The sequence below is a fragment of the Callospermophilus lateralis genome, chromosome 11 (genome assembly GCF_048772815.1).
Source record: "Callospermophilus lateralis isolate mCalLat2 chromosome 11, mCalLat2.hap1, whole genome shotgun sequence".
In the NCBI taxonomy this organism is placed as follows: domain Eukaryota; kingdom Metazoa; phylum Chordata; class Mammalia; order Rodentia; family Sciuridae; genus Callospermophilus; species Callospermophilus lateralis.
Window position 1 is genome coordinate 41,901,324 of NC_135315.1, and position 17,276 is coordinate 41,918,599.

The 17,276-nt window shown below is 46.6% G+C and overlaps 1 protein-coding gene across 1 annotated transcript; it reads right to left on the reverse strand.

Moving 5' to 3' along the window:
* Positions 1 to 10,969: 10,969 nt before the first annotated feature.
* Unc119 (unc-119 lipid binding chaperone) lies at positions 10,970 to 16,820 on the reverse strand. The gene is made up of 5 exons (XM_076870379.1): positions 16,545 to 16,820; positions 13,056 to 13,169; positions 12,472 to 12,574; positions 12,138 to 12,310; positions 10,970 to 11,862 (listed from the first exon to the last, which is right to left on the reverse strand). Exons 1-5 carry the CDS (start codon positions 16,762 to 16,764, stop codon positions 11,750 to 11,752), a joined length of 723 nt encoding a protein of 240 aa, XP_076726494.1. The 5' UTR covers positions 16,765 to 16,820; the 3' UTR covers positions 10,970 to 11,749.
* Positions 16,821 to 17,276: the final 456 nt, after the last annotated feature.

Consider the following 17,276-nt stretch of genomic DNA (forward strand, 5'->3'; position numbering starts at 1 on the left):
GGTGTAATTCCAGGAACATAAAATGAAAAATAACTTTACCCTTTAGGTAACCTGTATGCTGGGTTCAAAATAACCAATAAGAAACCTGTTGCTTACCACGCACGCGAAACCTGCCCCTTTACCCTATAAAAGACCTGTACCCCAAAGCCCGGTGTGCCAGCTCACCAAAGCTCCGGCTGAGGTTTCGCTGAGCACCCACAGGGGCCTGTGTCTGAATAAACCTCATGCGTTTGCAGCCAGTGCCTCCTGCGTCTTTCCTGGACAGGGAATCGGTGGGTCTTTCACCTACAGAGCACCCATTCATCCCGATTTTATAACAGTGATGCCAAAAATGTCCAGGGGGTTCACACAAGAAGAAATACAGAATTTTGTTCTATATGTGTAATATGAATTGTAATGTATTCCGCTGTCATTTATTAATAAAAAAAATCAATAAAAATACAGAATTTTCTATTATATTGGAGAAAAAAATTCATACCAGCTGAAATAGGAATGAAGTGTCAACTTCAATCTTTTGCTTTTTTTTCCTTCTATAAGGCATATAAATACAGTTCTTTATACATATTAGAGTAACGTTTGATTTCTGAATATTTTTCTGAATTTTTTTTTTAAAGAAAGAGAGAGAGAGAGAGAGAAATTTTTTAATATTTATTTTTTAGTTTTCGGTGGACACAACATCTCTTTATTTTATTTTTATGTGGTGCTGAGGAACGAACCTATCGCCCTGCGCATGCCAGGTGAGCGCGATGCGGCTTGAGCCACATCCCCAGCCCCTTCTGAATATTTTTTAAAATATTTTCTTTTAGTTGTCAATGGATCTTTTTGTTTTATTTATTTATATGTGGTCCTGAGGATCAAACCCAGGGTATCACACATGCCAGGCAAGCATTCTACCACTGAGCCACAAGTCTAGCACTGATCTGAATATTTTAAAAGTTTTGAAATATATGACCAAGTTTGGCATACCTGTAATCCCAGGCTGAGGCAGGAGGATCCCAAGTTCAAAGCCAGCCTTAGCAAAAAGTGAGTCACTAAGTAACTCAGTGAGACCCTGTCTCTAACTAAAATACAAACCAGGGCTGGGGATATGGCTCAGTGGTTGAGTGTCCCTGGGTTCAATTACCTGTCCAAAAAAAGAAGAAATATATGAACAATTCTCAGAATATTGTGACTACAGGCAGCTTCAATACTGTGAGCAAATAGGAGGACAGAATAACTGTGTTAAAAATAAAGTTCACACTGATGTTACTTCGTATATACCCCAAAATCTATATTGCTACTACTTTAGCTAATTATTTTATTTTTTAAACATTTATTTTTTAGTTATAGGTGGACACACTACCTTTATTTTATTTTTATGTGGTGCTGAGGATCGAACCCAGTGACTCACACATGTTAGGTGAGCTCTCTACCACCAAGCCACAACCCAGCCCCAACTTAGCTAGTAATTTTATGACACATATAAATCATATTCAACTCTCCATGCTTAATAAGGTAGAGTATGCCCTTAAATAATGAACATAGATGATCATTGAGGATCTTTAAGGCTAGCATCAGATCTAGAATACCATTACAGAAAATAGACAATCTAAAAAATTACTGCTCTGGGTCCATCAGATTCACTAAGCTAGTGCCCACAAGCTTGTGAATACACAAAGTCTATTTTCCAACCTCACTGACAGGATGTGGAAGAGGGGCACTTTGTTCTGAGACTGCTTTCCTAGTTTATACCACTATTTTACTAAGGTCAACTTGATTTAACAGTTTTTTAACCCTGAACACATTTAATGAGAGATAATCATTGTTACAAATATGAATCTATTGATGAACTGATAATACTTTTATCATATAGCTCAATCAGTTACTCATTGTGTTAATTAAAGCAGAGAGATTTATTCATGTTACTTGTAAAAATATTCCCATAGTAATTTGATGAATCAGCAAGTGAATTTTGAACAAGTATCTATCAAAAGTAGAACAATTCTGGCCAGGTGCAGTGGTGAACACCTGTAATCCCTGTGGCTTGGGAGGCTGAGAAAGGAAGATCGATCCTGAGTTCAAAGCCAGACTCAGCAAAGAGTGAGGTGCTAAGCAACTCAGTGAGACCCTGCCTCTAAATAAAATACAAAATAGGGCTGGGGATGTGGTTCAGTGGTCAAGTGCCCCTGAGTTCAATGCTCGGTATCAAAAAAAAAAAAAAAAATAGAACAATTCTTTGTTGCAATTTTTAGGATTCTATTGTTGGAATATATTTCTAGGATTAAGTTGTAATAATATATAAAATGATTAGCAACTTAAATGAACCCATATTTCAGCTAATTCATCACCTATAAGTGGTAAATGTTTATTTTTTTGTGTTATTTAATATATTGTTTAAGTAGAATGGGATAGCTTGAGAAGACAATGATATTTTGTTGAACACAGATTTAAAGGGTGAGCATTTATGTTATTGAAAAGGAAACATGCTAATTTAATGTACATTCCACACCTCTTTTTCCTGAAGTGTACTGACCTGAATTAAGAAAGCATCCATAAGTTTGATATAAATTATTTGAACCATAAATCTCAAAGTAAGTACTCAGTAAATATTAGGATCCTCCTATCTTTGTCTTCTATCATCTAATAAAAATCAATACAGTGGGGCTGAGGCTCGGCAGCAGACTTGCCTGGCATGTGTGAGGCACTGGGTTTGATTCTCAGCACCGCATATAAATAAATAAAATAAAGGTCTATCAACAATTAAAAAAAATTTTTTTTCAAAAAAATCAAGATAGTGATATTTTCCTGTAAGATCAAACAGGTGTAAGACAATCTTTAAGAGGTCAACACAAGGAAAATATTGATTCTGTGATGGGATGTTCATAATTTCCTTTTCTCCTTGTCTTACAAATTTAGCCATTTAAATTTTGGGAGGGGTGGGGAGTGGGTACCAGCCATTTGAGCCACATTTGAACCTTTTTTTTTTTTTTTTTTAATTTATTTTTAGGGCTGGGGATGTGGCTCAAGTGGTAGCGCGCTCGCCTGGCATGCATGCGGCCTGGGTTCGATCCTCAGCACCACATACAAACAAAGATGTTGTGTCCGCCGAAAACTAAAAAATAAATATTAAAATTCTCTCTGTCTCTCCCTAAAAAAAAAAATTATTTTTATAGTTGTCAATAGAGCTTTATTTTACTTATTTATATGTGATGGTGAGAATCAAACCCAGTGCCTCACACATGCCAGGCAAGTGCTCAACCACTGAGCCACATTCCCAGCCCTATTTTGTATTTTATTTAAGACAGGGTCTCACTGAGTAGCTTTTGCTGAGGCTGGCTTTGAACTCCCTAAGTTTGAACTACTAAGTTTCAAAAATATTCAACTTAAACGTCCTTTTCCCTTTATTTGCTTTTTTAAGGTCCAGGACATCCCACTCCCACCCCTCCCTTGTCAACAGTGCAGGGTCTGGGCCTCAGCTGACATGCTCTTATCCACCTTCCAGATCCATGGCCCCACCCCCCGTGGACCTCACGACTTCCCAGCTCCTGTTGCGCAGGCGCTTAGACGAACCAGCCACCGACCAACAACAGCGGGTCCGCCCAGCTGGTTTGAACAGGCCCGGGAAGTGGCGGAGATGGGCAGGGTCTTAGAGCACTCCAGAGCTGGTCCTCCCGGAAGCCCTGGTTCAAGGGGTCTCAGCGCAGGAGCAGGGCCACCACTGCTTCCAGCCTCTTGTGTCCCTGATGACCTCCCCCGACTGCGGAGCAACCCTCCTCCCAACAGCGCCGTTGGGGGCCACCTTGAATTGCCATTGCCCCGCTGGTCTGCAGCGACAGCCCTCTGTGTGGGCTCCTCTGCACGCTCTAGCACGGATCATAATGGGGAGCGACTGGAAAGAAAGGCTCCAGCCTGGCAAGGGGAGCAGGCCTGCCCTGATGGGAGTCTTCTGCGAGGCAGCATCCCGCACAGCCAGTGCCCGGCTCTGCTGCCCCTGCCTCATCACTGCAGTGACCGGCTCCTGGAGCCCCAGAGCCACCTCCCCAGTGCAAGGCCCCTTCTGGGAGCCTGACAGAGCTGGGTCCCCAGCCAAGGCGACCTTGGTTGGGAGCAAGTGGGCTGTTTCCACTACTGCCACTGTTGTTCCTCAGGTTCAGCATAGACAGAAAGTTCCTACTGTTTGTATCCCCTCTCTTTCAGGCTCCAATTCATGGCCAGCTTTGGCCAAAGCAAGAGACTGGATTTTGGAAGGTGGATATGAGCATGTCAGCTGAGGCCCAGATCCTGCTCTGTTGACAAGGTGATACCCTCCAGAGCTACAGCCTCCCACACCCTGCTATCCTGACTGGTGGGTCAAGGAGTGTGCCCCAGGGGTGTGCATCCAATGCCAGGCCAGTTGCTAGATGGTGAGGTGACAGATGTCTGGGGAATATCTGAGGGTTGTTTGGCCACAGATCCAGGGTGGTGGTCAAAGTCTCAGAGGGATATGGATCATCTTCGAAGAGGGCCGTTGGGGAAAGCACAGGAGAAGGTGCACTAGTCCCACCCCACACACACACACTTGCTGTCAGGCTTCTGTGGCTAGGCAGAAGAGGTTGGCCTGGCTGGTGTCCCACTGGGGACAGCCAGGTCCAGGGCACAGACAAGAGTAGTAAGTGCATTCCCAGCCCCAGCCCTTTGGCTTCCAGAAGATGCTGACTTGTGGGAGGCAGGCATGGCAGCCAGCCTGAGCCAGGGATGATTAAATGAGCTGTGAACTGAGCCACTTCTGGCTAGAAGTCTGTCTGGACCTCCAGGTGCCCTCCTACAACTTCACTTTCCTCACTCAAGATGTTTCCTCAACCTGTCCCAGAGGACTGATAATAGTAGGTTTGTTTTCCAAATAAGGCTAGATAAACCCACTAAGCCCTCATTAGCCCACATGGCCTGGATCCCCTTTACCCCCATGGCTGGCCTGATCCCGGCTCCTCCAGAAGGCAGTGCCCCTTTTGCAATGTATATTCACTTATAGGAGTGTTCCTTGGGCCTCAGGATGAGGCCATTGTTTCCAGAGAGTTCTTTCTCTCTTGCAACCAGGATCTCCCTCCCTACAGCAGTTAAACTGCTTGTCACTAAAGGTCAGTTAGGCACCAGGTTGGTTTTTTTGTTTGTTTGTTTGTTTGTTTTTTCTCACCTGGTCTGCCCAGAATAACCTTCCTTTCATACAGCCCATTGCCCAAGACCTGAGCACCACATGAGGCTGTGGAGGCCAGTGCTGTGGGGTTGGGTGCAGCCTTCAGCAAAGAGGGTGGCTTTCTTCTAAGAGGATGAAGAGTGATAAGATCACATGCATGTTTTCTTTCTAGATCCTTTGATAGTGGAGTCATGATAGATAAAGACCAGAATTCCTTTGTCAGCTTTCAGTTTGGGGTAGAAACCCACCTATCAGCCTGTAGTTCTGGGGCTGGAGAGGAGAAAACAGATTTGAGAACATTGCTACAGTAGAGGTAATTGCTCATCAGAGGTACAAAGGCTGCAGGGAAGTCTGAGGACTCCAAACTTTGAAGACCTTCCTGGAACAGTTGGTGAGAGGTACTGAGAGGAGAGGCAGAGCTCCTAAGGCCTGGCAGTTTATGACCCATCTCTACTCAGCAGCTGGGGATCCAAAGCCACATCCTCATGCCTATGCTGGCAGTTGAAGGGGTGGCTGGAGCCCAGAAGGTCAGAGTGGTTCAGGCCCTGGTTAGACAGTTTCAAGAGTCAGAGGGGAATTGCAGGGTTGTTGGTCACTCACTGGTATGAATTAAAGACTGGAATCTAAGTCATTCTCTGTCATGAGTGTGGATAAGGGCAAAAATACAATCTGATACAAATAATTACTTTATGTTCTGGCTAGAATGACCTATTTTGAGCATCACAGCTGTTTTCTGAGTTGAACAAGACCAAGAAGAATAGAAGAGAAACTCAGCACTGAAAATCTTTGTAAGTTGCCCAATTCCCACATCTCAGGAGTGGCCAAGCCCAGGTTAAATTGAATTCAGGTTAATCTGGCTGCACAACAGGGCCTCAACCCATGGCCTCATTCCTCACATGCTCAGCACAGGGAACTTATGTCAGTGGCAAGAGGAACAACTGCTCTAGGGTCAGGCCAGGTGACCACTATGTGCTTTCCTCAGTAGAAATTTTTTTTTTTTTTTTTTTTTTTTTTTTTTTTTTTTTTATGATGCTGGGGATCAAATCTAGAGCCTCATGCATGCTAGGCAAATGCTCTGCTATTGAGCCACTAACCAAGCCTCTTAGTGACTTTAAACTTAACACAATTACTGATGTAGACGTTTCCATTTTAATGAAGAGTTTTTCCATCCACCTCTTCCACAAGTCTCACAAGGACCTTAAATCAATGCATATAATGAGTGACAAAATAGAAGCTCAGAGAGGTGATGGGTTCTGGTGATGGCCTCACAATTATAAGCAACAAACAAGGACTAGATCCATGGTGTTTGAATGTGAGCCCCAAGCTTCTTGTTTATGAGATTGCCCTCATCACTTCTTGATAAGGGAGCTGATAAAAATCAGGAAGGAAGATGGAAGTAGGAAGCAGAGGTTCTACCCAGTTTCTATACTTGAGGTGCCCTGCGAGTTTTGCTTTCTGTGTCCTTCCTTCCATGGGTCATATCCTGCCAGCCAGAAGGGGAATCCAGCATCTTGTCCCTCCATCTTTGACTGATAATAACACAACAGGAAGTTGTTTAAAATTAAATTTTAGTAAAAAATTTACAATTTTTATTTGTTTATTCATTGGTGTTGGGGATCACACTGTGCATAAGCTGTCCAGTGGGCTACTCTTCCAGCTCCTTCTCAGTTTTAAAACATTTTCCCATTTCCAGAGGTTAGCCAAGATAAACTCAATGAAATCAATCAGTTTGTGGGACTCATGGAAAAATTATTTGCTGAAGACAATACTTTATTGAAGTATATAGTATTGAAGACAATACTATATTTTCTTTATCATTGCCAATTTCCATCGTAAGAAGGATTGAGTTGATTTTTTTTTTTTTTTTTTAGAGAGAATTTTTTAATATTTATGTTTTAGTTTTCGGCGGACACAACACCTTTGTTTGTATGTGGTGCTGAGGATGGAACCCGGGCCGCACGTATGCCAGGCGAGCCCGCTACCGCTTGAGCCACATCCCCAGCCTGAGTTGATATTTCTATTACTGGCACTGTGAACACAGAGGAAGCCATCCTAGGTGTTGTTCTTGAGGCAGAATGGGTTTTTACTCATGATACATTGCTTCGGGGATCATTCCAATTGCTGGTTAATGACAAGACATCTAGTGCAGCTGGGTGTGGTGTCCTGTAATCCCAGCAACTCAGGAGGCTGAGGCAGGAGGATCACAAGCTTGAGGCCAATCTAAACAACTTAGTGAGCTCCTGTCTTATCTTAAAATAAAAAGTAATTTAAAAGGGGGAGTCTGGAGATATAGCTCAATGGCAAAGTACCCCTGGGTTCAATCCCCAGTGCCAAAAAAAAAAAAAAAAAACTTCTAGTTCAGTGCTTGTGCATGCCCCCATGGTGAATGTGCACTTGTAAACATTTCCAAACTGTTGCAGACCCAACACTTAGGTAATATACAGTAAAAGTGAATTATATAAGTGAGATGAAAGAAATCAAGCACATTTACAATCCAAGATTGTGAGTCATATGCTGGTTGGTGTGGCCATGGGTGAGTTTTGATCTCTGTACTGATTGTTTATGATCCAGTCATGGTTGTGGACTAGCAGCACCTCAGCCCACAGGTAGAGGAGCAATCTTCTTACTCTAGAACCCCTTCTTCAAGCTGTCAACCAGGCCTTAGAGTTGATGCCCCTCCTGAATGGTTCCTGGACAGATCCTTGATGCAAGATTACATGACAGCAGCACTTCCCTAATTCTGGGGGGGGGGTCCCAAAAAACTTCTGTTTATGTGGGAGTCATCTACCATTATTGGCCCATTAGGAATCAAAACTGAGGCATTTAATAAAAAACATATTATGTTTACTTATGTCTTCATTTTTAAAATAATGTAAAACTGTCACATGTTTATATAAACAACATTTTAAGTGAAAAGTATTTTGAAAATATTTGGAAACAAAAAAGAATGGAGTGACATCATTTTACAGTTTTGCAAATCTTTTAATATTTGGCTTATTAGAAGACAGCTGGATTCTCCTACTTGTTTCTGCATTTAATGTTTATATTTAATTTATATCATGTAATCTCCAGAAAAGTCACTCTACACTATTGAGAAAAGTAGAATTAAAAAGTCAAAGGGCTGAGGTTGTGGCTTAGCAGTAGAGCGCTCACCTCGCACGTGTGAGGCCATGGGTTTGATCCTCAGCGCTACATAAAAATTTAAGTAAATAAAGGTATTGTGTCCAACTAGAGCTAAAAAAAAAAATTAAAAATAAAAAAAGTCAAATAAACTGGACATGGTGGTGCTCACCTGTAATCCTAGTGGCTCAGGAGGCTGAGCCAGGAGGATCATGAGTTCAAAGCCAGCCTCAGCAAAAGCAAGGCTCTAAGCAACTCAGTGAGATCTGTCTCTAAATTAAATACAAAATAGGACTGGGGATGTGGCTCAGTGGTTGAGAGCCTCCAAATTCAAACCCACTACCAAAAAAAAAAAAAAAAGTCAAATAGTATAATACTAATACAATAAATTGCTTCGATCCTGTGGACCTACACAGGACTCTGGCACCTCAGAACCATTTTAAAAGCCAATGCTCTCATTAATGTTTAATAGTAAGTACTAGTTTAGTTGTTTGTTTTTTGAACCCAGATCCTCAGATTTACCACTGAGCTACACCCCCATTCCTATTGCTGGGTTTGTTTGTTTTTGGTACTGGGGATTGAACTCCGAGGGCTTAACTACTGAGTCATATCCCCACTTTTATTTATTTATTTTTTTAATTTTTTTAGATGTTGATGGACCTTTATTTTATTCATTTATTTTTATGTGGTGCTGAGAATTGAACCCAGTGCCCCGCACATGCTAGGCAAGCGCTCTACCACTGAGCCACAACCCCAGCCCCCCCACTTTTATTTTTCATTTTGAGTTAGGGTCTTGCTAAGTTGATGAGGGCCTTGTTAAGTTGCTGAGGCTGGCTTTAAATTTGGGATTCTCCTGCCTCAGCTTTCCTAGCTGCTGGGATTATGGGGGTATACCACTGCACCTAGCCCTGTTGCCAATTTTTGAAGTTGTTTAGTTGCTTCTCAGTAGTTTGTTACCAGAAGTTGAGAGTCACTGTGGAGTGTCATGATTTCTCTGTATACAGTAGTATAATACAATGAGGTAGAGACAGTGCTTAGGGAAGGTTTATTGCAAGGTGAGGGAGAGGCAAGAGAAAGTGAGATTCACTCTGAAGAAAGAGAAAGGCAGATTGGCTAGGGACCAAAACACCTGGAAATTATTAAGCTTTCACCTTTTGTTAGGATAAGGGACAGGAAGTTGCAGAGGCGTGAAACCTTGGCCAAGGGTCTTTGGGCTCAACATTTTGTTTAACGGTTGTCCATTCAGGAGAGGTCCTCTACCTGCACTGTGTGAAAATTGAGGGTATGCACTGTGTACTTGGGTCACTTCACCCTTTCTGGCCTAGTGCTACTGGTGGAATGTCATGTAACAGTCAGCTAACACTGGGAGCAGATTGTGGACACATGAGTGATCTTGAGAACATGATGTGTGCCATAAATCTGTGAGACAGTGCTGTGCCTCTTTCTGGAATGTGGCTGGCTCTGGGTCAATGACCAATCATCTACTCCTTTCTCTGGCCATTTTCCTTCTCTCATTTCTTCTCATGGCTAGCTAACTACCTCCACTCACACACACACACACACACACACACATTGGGGATTAGAACCCAGGGCCTTGTGCATGCAAGGCAAACACTCTACCAACTGAACTATAACCCCAGCCCCCACACGTATCTTTTGTTATTCAGAGATGTATTTGTTTTGCTTTATCCTATTTAGAACCATTTGTTCTAGTCTCTTGTTCTTTTGTTTCAATTTATATGATTTTTTTCTCCAAAGCCTTATTGAGGTATAATTGATTTTTGATAAATTGCACACATTTAAGTTGTATCCTGAGGAACCATCAACATAACCAAGGTAATGAATGTGCCCATCACCCCTTAGAGGTTTCCTCCTCCTCTTTTCATTGCCTCCCTGTCCCCAGGCAACTGCTGATCTGCTTTCTCTCACTCAGAATAGTTTGTATTTTCTGAAATTTTTTTCTCTTGGTACTGGGAATTGAACCCAGGGGTGCTTTACCATGGAGCTACATACTTGGTGCTTTTTAAATAAATTGCAATAGGATCTCAGTAAGTTGCTTAGGACCTCATTAATTTGCTGAGGCTGGCCATGAACTTGCAATCCTCCTGCCTCAGCCTCCTGAATCACTAGGATTGCAGGTGTGCATCAGATTTTATTTAAATAGAGTCATACATTAATGTATATTTTTGCTCAGCTTCCTTTGGCATATTTTTAGTTTCCTCCATGTGGCATTATCAGTAGTTTCTTCTTTCTAGTGCTAAATATTTCTTTGTATGGATATTTTTAAAAATTTGTGTATCTATTTACCTATCTATTTATGTGGTATGTATGCATATTTTAGCCATCATCACAGTTGCCAAGAACATACTGTATGAGTCTTCCAGCAGACACCTGTGGTTCTCCTGAGCGATGTGTATGAATGGAACATGTGGATCCTGCAAAACTGCTGAGCTGTTTGCCCAAGTGGTCACTACTTTACATTCTTACCACAGGATAGAAAGTTCCAGCTGTTTCACGTTTTCACCAGCACTCACGTATGGTCAGTCATTTTAAAATATCATTTAATATACCTTTATTACTGGAGTCCTATGCCATAGGCCTAACTCCAGGGATCTGAACAAACCAGGTCTGGCCATTCAAGCACCAAACAGAAAAAATAATGGTGAAAGCAGAAAAAGAACTTTAATTAATATGGCCATATTGGGAATGCAAAGTGAGATCCATCCTGTCCTATCTGCTGATTCTAGATGCTGAACATGATGTCAGGTTTCAGAGAATTAGGGGACCAGGGGACTGGGGGTATGGTGGTGGGGGTCAGAGGGCACTCAGAGGTGGGGAGATTTTTAGTCCTGGGCACATTACTGCCTGCCCATACCTTAGCCCACCCCTTGCCTTTGCTCACACAGGCTAGCTACACCAGAGAACAGAAAAGGAAAAAAGTTTATTGAAAACTATATACAATTGGTCCAGCTCCTACCACAGGCTGCAATCTGGGCCAGTCCCTCCCATAGCTTAGGCAGTGTCTTGGCCCCTGATGGAAGAGGCTGGGACTGGGGCTAAGGGCCCAGACCCACTGTGGATCATCGAGAATTTACAACTCAAAATGGCCTGCAAGTGGCAGGTAGGGAACAGAGAATAGATCCTTTCCCTGACCTAGTCGCAGCCTGGAGCAGGGGACACTATTCTGAAACTTGGGCCCAAGAGGGCCGAGCTAGACTGTCTGGGAGTCCTGGCTGCTCCTCTTGTAGGAGGCCCTTCTGGACATGGAGGTAAACAGCCCCACTACTACCCCTCCCCATGTGCCAGAACCCATGGGTTTCAGGGTCTTGGCCTGGGGACACCAATGACCCTTTCTCTCAACACTGACTTGGGGTCGAGGGTTCCTCCTGGAGCACTCCCCATGCAGAGGACCTAGAGTTGAGAGGTGATGCTGGAGAGTCACAGCTCAGGGCCTCCTGGACTAGGGGGTAGTTTGGGGGGTCAGGGTGTCCCACTGTAGGAATAGTCTGCTTTATTGTGCATCACCAGCCGGTCATCCACGAAGTAGAAGCTGTCAGACTGTGTCTCATATGGGTGACGGATCATCTCGCTGACTGCAAGAAAGGCCCAGCCAAGGCAAAAGGTCAGGAGCCTGAGCCACACCACTACAGGGGCTTCAGGACTGGGGGACAGGGATAGCTGAACCACCTCAGGGAGTTCCTCAATCTCTTTGAGCCTGCTTCCCTACAGGTGACATGGGAATAATGCCAGACACAAAAGTGACCCAGGATGGGAGAAAAGGGAGTCATGTCCACAAGCACCCCTCCCTCTCCATCTTAGTCCCCATACATCCCCCACTCTCCCAGCTCCCACCCCTCTGCCCACGCACTCAGCTCCTCAGAGAGAGGGGGGAAGTCGTAGATGTGCTCGCATGTGTTCTTGCTGCTGGGGATGCAGAAGCCAAAATGGAAGTCAAAGCTTTTGAGTAGCTGGTTGCGGAAGTAGTGCCTCTCAATCATTCGGAAGTTGTTGACTGGCTTGTCTCCCACTGTGAACTCAACCCTGCGCAAGGGAAGGGGGCAGGGCTGAGTCTGGCCTTGCCGACAGCCAGCCAGCTGGACAGACTCTGGACAGAGCACCCCTGAGAGAGCTCAGTTAGAACTCAGGAAAGGTTGTTCCCCCTTGCTCCCTCACCCCCAGCCCTCACCAGCCCAGTGACTCACGTGGCTCCCACCTGCCTCAGGCGGAGGAAGGCAGGTGTGAACTGGTAGCGGACAAAGCGTCCAGCATTAGGATCCAGGTCTCGCCGATTGATGGGCAACCGCTCTGCAACGTAGGCCAGTTAGCCTCAGTGGGGACCTTACCCACCTAAGGTTCCACCCTTGGTCCCTGTCTATCTGGATTTTAAACAACTACCCAGGAGAATCTGTTACATATTTAGGGCTCAGAACTTTGGCCAAATGGTGGCACCTAGTGGTTCTAAGTCAGGAAGTCACCAATTTCCATGGAGGTTCCCAGAGGCACAGGATGCACACAGGCAGGGGACCTCTGGGACTGCAGTTCCTAGGGAGACATGCAGAGGGCAGGCTGGCAGGAACTAAAGGGGCAGGACTGTTTCTCAGATGTCCACCCCTAGAAACAGATGGAAGGGAAAACAAGAGGCCTCACTGCCTGAATCCTCCTGGAAATGCTGGGGTCTGAACCCTAGCTCTGCTCTGACTCCTCTGTGGTCCTAAAAGTCCCCGGATGGCCCACCATTCACATTTTCCCTCCTCCTCTTTGTCAGTGGCCCACCCAACCCGCTCACCTGAGGCGGGAGGTTTCTTGATTTCAAAGAGGACAGTGCCTGAGTCCATGTCCCGGATCTTGAACCTGACAAAGTCGATCTTGTAGATATTCTCCTCAGGGGAGCACAGGTAGTCTAGGAGAGACAGGCAGCTGAGCAAGGAAGGGACCCAAAAGTCTCTACTGCCAGTTGAGCTTTTGTGGGATCCTGCACTTCCTACTGCCTTCTCTGATCCCTATGGTCACTGCACTCCAGAGGAGTGAATTAAAATCCTGCTCTAGAGGAGCCCCCACAGCATAGAGGATGCAATTCTGCCCTGGGGATTTAATGGTGGATGAAAACCCCCTTGAGGGTAGCCTCTGGGAGACAAGCAAGGGCAGAGCAGAGAAGAGTGGAGGACAAGACCATCTCCCTCCATACTTTGCTTCCCACTCTGGAGTTTAGGATCCTTATTCCAGCCTCTGCTCTGCCAGGCTGGCTGCTTTGGGGCCACATAGGTCTCCAGGTTGGTAGAATCCTCCAGCATACACGCCTGCCTTTGGAAACCTCACTTCAAAGGAGGTGACACAGCTCTGCCTTGGGAGAGCACAGTCCTTCCCTAGAAGGTGCTCCCACTCTCACTCTGTGCCTGCCCTTGGCACAAAATCTAGGAGTGTCAGACAAGGCTGATCTTGAGGTGACTTCCTTGGAGACGGGTATAGCTGGGGCAGGTATACAACCCCTTCCCTGTTTCTCCTCATCCCCAACCCTCACCTCATCCTATAAGCAGCTTATGCAAGCCCAGCTCCCTTAAGCAGCTTAGCCAAAGCTCTGCTGACTCCAGTCCTGAGCCTAGGATATTTGGGGGAAGGGGCCAAACTTTCCTCCCATCCTCTGTTGATTTCCAAATGGAAGGAAGTCTTTAGCAAACAGAAGGACCCCCGTAAAGATCATCTATCTAGCCTTGGCCCTGAGCCACCCCCACAAAGAAAGTACTCTCTGGCTCCCAGAAAATACAAGCTAAGCCAGGAAGAGGGTGGGGCAGGTGCATCAGGGATGTGCAAGGGAGACAGGGGAGTCCTCAGGCCCAGAAGGGAAATCAGGGACAGTGGTAGGCCCTGCCTGAGGAAGCTCAGGAATCTACAGGGCCTGATCTAATCCTCATTGTCCTTGCAGGATACACAAGTGCTTAGGGAGGCCCTGGAAATAAATAGGAAGGGGCAGAGAGGTGCAGGCTGGTCAGCCTCAGAGACCACATTCTCCCTGGTAGCCTACAGAGGCCTAGAAGTCACCCTCCAGGATCCTAGGCCATCTCCTATTACTCTGTGGTAGGAAGTTTGTTTCTTTCCCACACTTGAGGCAGCCCCCTCCAGACAGCTTTCTGGTTGTCCTCTGGCACCTAGGGACTCATTAGGAACTACAGAAAGCTTGGAGAAGGTCCTGAGCCTTTACCTGTTACCAAATTGTGGGGGAAGGAAGGAAACTGGAAGTGGGAAGCTCCTCCTTCACCCTGTACACCCCTTATTTTCACAGAAAGTAAGCACTGGTCCAAAGAAAGGTTCAGGGCATAAGGTGAAGAAGGGAGCAGGACCCTAGTTGTGAGCTCCCTGCAAGGTCCCCCCGCCTCCTTTTTTTTTTTTTTTTTTTTTTGCAGTCTGACCCCAATCTCTTCAACTGCAAACAATCTATCAGCTCTTCTGTCTTAGGAGAAAGTGAGGACAAGGGATGCCAATGGCTCAGAATACCATAACCACTCCCTCCCTTCTGCCGGGGAAGCTGAAGCCTAAGGCCCAGGGTTGGGCCAGAGTGAGGGCGAGAGAGGCTAAGGGCTCAGAACACAACTGTTCGTTCCTCTCAGCCACAAATAGCTTCTTAAGCTGGATTCAGGGCCCAGTAATCCAGGAACAACAAACCTCAGATCCACATGATTAGGGTCAGAAGACCCAAGCAAGGGGTGCTAGGGTGGAGAAGCTTAGCTCCCTGCTCTCATATCCTACACAGGAAAGGGCTCCAACAAAGCCTGCACCCCTACTCTTTCCCCACAGATGCCACATCTCTAAGGAGTATGAATTTTCTCCAAGTTAGGAAACACATGTTGTAACTTCACCTGGAAGCCTCCTTTGATTTCAAAGTAAACCCCTCAAATTATCCAGAACTCAGGCAGGTCAGTTTGACCTCCATCTCCGGAGCTAAACTGAATCCTAAATGCTGCTGTTGCAAATTGCAGCCCAATGACTCCAACATCAGCCTGGTCCACTGATGCCTGCTTATGCAAGGGCGCTCAGCCATTTGGGGGCCCAGCCAAGAAAAGAATGGCTGCAGTCTAGCTCAGAAAAGGAAGGAGACCCCAGGGACCCAAAAGCACAGGCTCTGGCTTGCCATCATGGTCCTCTCCATTGCTTCATGTGGGAGCCCTGGGCTATATCCGCATCCCAATGGAGAGAGGACTCAAGGGTGCTCTCACAAAGGGAGCCAGGGCAGGTTACTGGGTAAAGGATGCCAAGGTGGAGGCCACAGTCTTGCTAAATATCTCCCATTCTTCAAGGCTAGTCAAGCCTCTGTCATAAGGTTTTTGAGTCTTTGTTCCCTGTCTATGGTGACCCTTGCCTCTGCCCTGAATACCCAGTTGTGTGCCTCCAGACAGCAGTCCTGTGACAAACCCCACCCCCATAATACTGATAAAAGAACCCTATTTACAGAGCATGCATAACATGCCACTGTAGAAAATCAGAGGACTTATTTTATTTTCACAATAACCTTATGATAGAGGTGTCATCCCCATTTTACAGATGAAAATACATGCTCAGAGAAATGAAGTTACATGTCCAAGGTCACACAGCCCATTATGTAGCAAAGCTGGGACTCCAACCCAGGCAGTCCAGTCCAGAAACTCACAGTGGAGACTAGGCATCTCTTGACGACAGAGCTCCTGAGGAGGACAGGCCCTAGTCTAGATTTGAGGGGGCATTAACTCACTCCAGGACACAGCCCTTAGCCAACACACTGAAGCTTCCTGCTCAGTTCCTTTCCAGGGTAAGGGAATGGCCCTAGATCACCTCGGGGACCCAGGGTGAGGGCATAAATGGTCAGGGAGACTTGAGGGTCTAAAACTTCCTAATTAATTCAGTCACCACCTAGTCTCCAGGGTAGGGGCTCAGCCCCCCTCCTCATTAGTGCCCACAGGCCCAAAATGGTTCTTAAGACTCCACATGGAAAGGGTTTGAGTTGCGGCTGCCGCCCCACCTCCACCATGGGAAAAGGGGTGGGTCCCTCAAAAAGGAAGGAGTGGGGTGGAAATAAACCTCTTCAAGAAGAGGGGTACATAGGTAGATCAAGGGAATCAAGGGAAGTGGGGCTTGGAGATCCCAGACTTGGAAGAAGGGAGAGTCGTTAAGAGTAGGGGACACAGGAGACTGGAAACGGGTGGGGGAGGGGCGGCGGGGGAAGGAGGGTCAGGGGGCGGGAGCCCGAGCTCCACGCGCCGCGCGGGCCCCCTCCCGCCCGCGGGCGGCGCTCCCTCGCGGTGCTCACCGCCGGTGATGCGCTGTAGCCCCAGCACGTCCTCCGGCGCGATGGGCTGCTTTCCGGGCAGCGGCCCCGACCTGGGCCCCGGGCCTGCCTCCGGCTCCGACTCGGACCCAGATTCGGATTCCGCCTGCGGCTCCGGCGTGGGTTCCACGCTCGTGCCCGAGGCTCCTGGAGCGGGCTCCGGTCCCATTCCATTCCCACCTCCGCCCTTCTTCACCTTCATGGCCTCGCGGGGCCGCGGCTAGCCTGCTGCCGCCGCCACTGCCTGAGCCGGCTGGAGCCTGGGGAAAGGGGAGCGTCCGCAGCCCCGCCCCCGGCCGGGCCCCAGGTGCCGTCCCGCCCCCTGCCCCGCCCCCTGGGTGGGTCCTGCTCCGACCCCGCCTTCTGCCGGGTCCACTCAGGCTGAAAGGCAGCGGGCCCAGGGCCAGGGTGCAGGGCTTCCACTCTTCTTACTTCGTGGTTGGATACTCCCCGCTCCCCCAACCCCCACCGTAAGGGATCCTGCCTAACTCCTCTTACTCGCTGGATTCAAGCCTTAGGGATCCTCTTGGCCTGATGGCTTCTCTTTTAATCTCTGCTCAAGCCTCAAACTGTTCAACCTTCATTACACCCACCCCCTCTAAAATACTTAACCCCAGTCTCTGATTAGCTTTTCCCACTAATGCATTATGTGAAATTACTTTTATTTGTTCACTGACTCTTCTCCATGAAAGATCAACTGTGAAAGATCCTATC

Coding starts and splice junctions, on each gene's coding strand:
- Unc119 (XM_076870379.1), bottom strand. CDS start 16,764: ATGAAGGTGAAGAAGGGCGGAGGTGGGAATGGAATGGGACCGGAGCCC. Junction 12,311..12,471: donor CTGAGGCAGGTGGGAGCCAC/GTGAGTCACTGG, acceptor TCCCTTGCGCAG/GGTTGAGTTCACAGTGGGAG. Junction 11,863..12,137: donor CCCTCTCTCTGAGGAGCTGA/GTGCGTGGGCAG, acceptor CCTTTCTTGCAG/TCAGCGAGATGATCCGTCAC.